Source organism: Budorcas taxicolor, chromosome 11, assembly GCF_023091745.1.
Source record: "Budorcas taxicolor isolate Tak-1 chromosome 11, Takin1.1, whole genome shotgun sequence".
In the NCBI taxonomy this organism is placed as follows: domain Eukaryota; kingdom Metazoa; phylum Chordata; class Mammalia; order Artiodactyla; family Bovidae; genus Budorcas; species Budorcas taxicolor.
The window spans coordinates 109,229,866-109,233,609 of NC_068920.1; the positions used below are offsets into that span (position 1 = coordinate 109,229,866).

General features: G+C 46.6%; 1 protein-coding gene across 1 annotated transcript; it reads right to left on the reverse strand.

The window, feature by feature from the left end:
- Positions 1–1,110: 1,110 nt before the first annotated feature.
- LOC128055702 (non-POU domain-containing octamer-binding protein-like) lies at positions 1,111–2,241 on the reverse strand (the record flags this gene model as incomplete). Its single annotated transcript, XM_052648253.1, has 1 exon — positions 1,111–2,241. A coding segment is annotated over one exon (1,131 nt), but the record flags the coding sequence as incomplete, so codon positions are not given.
- Positions 2,242–3,744: the final 1,503 nt, after the last annotated feature.

The window sequence follows — 3,744 nt, forward strand, 5'->3', positions numbered from 1 at the left end:
TATGAAAGTAAAAGTGAAAATGTTTGTTGTGTCTGACTCTTTGTTATCCCATGGACTGTCACCTGCCAGGCTCCTCTGTCCATGGGATTTTCCAGGCAAGTATACTGGAATGGGTAGCCATTCCCTTTTCAAGGGAATAATGGTGACCAATTTGTTAATGCATCCGTGTACTAGCTGTCCCTCTTTCTCTGTTTCACTTACTCTTTTTTTAAAAAAATTATTGTTTTCCCTGGAAAAGGAAATGGCAACCCACTGCAGTATTCTTACCTGGGAAATCCCATGGAGGAGCCTGGCAGGATACGTCCATCACAGAGTTGGACATGACTTAGCAACTAAACAACAACAGCAATGGCAGTTCTAGCCAGTATGTGAGAACAAAAGGTTATATTAACGCATATATATGGAATTTAGAAAGATGGTAATGATGACCCTATGTGTGAGACAGCAAAAGAGACACAGATGTAAAGAACAGACTTTGGGACTCTGTGGGAGAAGGCGAGGGTGGGATGATTTGAGAGAAAAGCACTGAAACATGTATATTGAGACAGACAGTGCACTAAGTCGTGTCTAACTCTTGTGACCCCAGGGACTGTAGCCTGCCACGCTCCTCTGTCTATGAGATTCTTCAGGCAAGAATACTGGAGTGGGTTGCCATTTCCTTCTCCAGGGGATCTTCCTGACCCAGGGATCAAACCCAGGTCTCCAGCATTGCAGGCAGATTCTTTACCGACTGGGGCGGGGGTGGGTGTAAGAATAAGAAAGCAAATAGAACAGGGTGGACAAAGAGTGGAATGATTAAGATTGATGGGGGCTCTAACTGGATCCATTTTGCCATGGCTCCCTGGCCCTCGCAGGCTCTCAACAATCACATGAGATTTTAGGAATGCACCACACAGAATTGATTAGTGAAAGGATAGACCACATAGAACTGATTTGTTAAATATCACCCCTCCCTTACCCTCTGCCTCCAACATACTCCCTAGAGTACTAGAGGCAGGGAAGACCTAAACTATTGGAGGAATCCCTAACACTTTTCCAGAGTAGAATTCGGCTAAGTCCAAAAAGGGTCTTTCTTTTAAGGGTTTTGGGAAACTAGACACTGCAATTTTATTAGTATCGGCGACGTTTGTTTGGAGCAAATTCAGCTCCAGGAGCTGCACAGTTGAGCGCAGGAGGGGTTCCACCAAATGCCCCAATTTTTTCCATTGTAGCACCTTGGCCAAAGCGTTCAGTTGTTGGTGGGGTCAACCCTAAGGTTCCACCTGGCATCATAGTGGCTGGTCCTGGAGGAGCTGGGGTACCAGCTGGCACAGGAGCAGGGGGCATGGCGCCTCTGTTGTTTATGCCCATATCACCTCCCATAGCCATCTGACCCATCCGTATCTCTTGCTCTCTCGCATCAGGGAAGGTTCCCTTTAATCCTTCCTGCTGTTGTTGCGTCGTTTCTTCTTGTTGCCGCCGCATCTCTTCCTCACGGCGCCTGCGCTCCTCCTCCTGCCTGAGCTCCAGCTGCTTTCGTTTTTGCACTTGATTGTGCAGCTCTTCCATCCTCCGAAGTTCTTCTTGACACCTCATCCAATCCTGCCTCATGAGCATGACCTGGTGCTCCTGGCGAGCAGCCTCCATCTCCATCTCCAGCTTCTCACGAGCTTCCTTGATGTCTCGGTCCACTTGGTCCTGCTGCTGCTTTTCCATCTCAGTAAGTGCCTTCCAGCGCCTGGCCTGCTCACACTCAAAGGAGCCAGGCCGTGTGAATCTGGCTGGCTGTTCTCGTTCTTCGTGAAACTGCTGATTCTTTATAACCAGCTTCTCTGGGAGTCCCTCTTCATCATCTAACTGGTCCATGGGCTCCACAGTCACAGGTCGCGGAAATGTGGTTAGCAGGAAGGAGCCTTCACTGCATCTGTCCAGAGCTTTCCAAGCAGCTGGCTTCCCTGAGAATTCAACAATGCCTTTTCCTGAGGGCCTGCCTCGATCATCCACAATGACTACAGCCCTCTCCACCCGGCCGAACACAGAAAAGGCCTCCTCCAGCAGTTCACTGGACACATACTGAGGAAGGTTTCGGACTGTAAGGGATGCACTGTGGCAGGCAAAGCGCACATGCAGCTGCTTTCCACGGAGTGGCATGTTGTCCAGTTCTACTTTGGCAATCTCCGCTAGGGTTCGTGTTTCCAAGCGGATAAAGCCAAAGCCCTTGTCCTTATGAATGAAGACTTCACCTGCCTTCCCATATCGTATGTGAAATAGATTGCCAGTCCAGCTTCAATGCATGAGACAGGGCGCTCAGGGCCGGGGCACTGGGATGACCCTGAGGGATGGGATGGGGAGGGAGGTAGGAGGGAGGGTCAGGATGGGGAACACATGTACACCCATGGCTGATTCATGTCAATGTATGGCAAAAACCACTGCAATATTGTAAAGTAATTAGCTTTCAATTAAAATTAAAAAAAAAATTTTAAATCCTCTTGTTTATGGATAAGATTGTTTATTTATAAAACCAAAATAAACTACAGGTGAATATTTAAACTTAAAAGTATTTATTTATTTTTGGCTGTGCTGGATCTTTGTTGCTGCATGAAGACTTTCTCTGGTTACAGGGAGCAGGGGCTACCCTGTGTTGCAGAGTAGCTTCTCATTGTGGTGGCTTCTCTTCTTGCAGAGCTTGGGTTCTAGAGAGTGGGGGCTTCAGTAGTCATGACTCACAGGCTTAGTTGTCTGGGGGCATATGGAATTTTCTCGAGGCAGGGATCAAACCTATGTCCCCTGAACTTGCAGGCAGATTCTTAACCACTGGACAACCAAGGAAGTCCATCAATTTCACTCACTCTTATTCCTCACTCTCTTCCCCTGGGATTGCCCTCCCAAAAGCTTTTTACACAGACTCCTTTGTCTGTTTTCAGGGGAACCCACAAGATAAAGTAAAAAAGGCACTTGACACAATTCAAACTTGATTTTATATACAGCTACCCAGTATTTATTAAGTACTGCTTATTTAACTTCTATTTGAGTACATCATGAGAAACGCTGGGCTGGAAGAAGCACAAGATGGAATCAAGATGGCCAGGAGAAGTATCAATAACCTCAGATATGCAGATGACACCACCCTTAGGGCAGAAAGTGAAGAGGAACTAAAAAGCCTCTTGATGAAAGTGAAAGAGGAGAGTGAAAAAGTTGGCTTAAAGCTCAACATTCAGAAAATGAAGATCATGGCATCTGGTCCCATCACTTCATGGCAAATAGATGGGGAAACAGTGGAAACAGTGTCAGACTTTATTTTTGGGGGCTCCAAAATCACTGCAGATGGTGACTGCAGCCATGAAATTAAAAGATGCTTACTCCTTGGAAGGAAAGTTATGAGCAACTTAGATAGCTTATTAAAAAGCAGAGACATTATTTTGTCAACAAAGGTCCGTCTAGTCAAGGCTACAGTTTTTCCAGTAGTCATGTATGGATGTGAGAGTTGGACTGTGAAGAAAGCTGAGTGCCAAAGAATTGATGCTTTTGAACTGTGGTGTTGAAGAAGACTCTTGAGAGTCCCTTGGACTGCAAGGAGATTCAACCAGTCCATTCTAAAGGAGATCAGTCCTGGGTGTTCTTTGGAAGGAATGAAGCTAAAGCTGAAACTCCAGTACTTTGGCCACCTCATGTGAAGAGTTGACTCATTGGAAAAGACTCTGATGCTGGGAGGGATTGGGGGCAGGAGGAGAAGGGGATGACAGAGGATGAGATGGCTGGATGGCA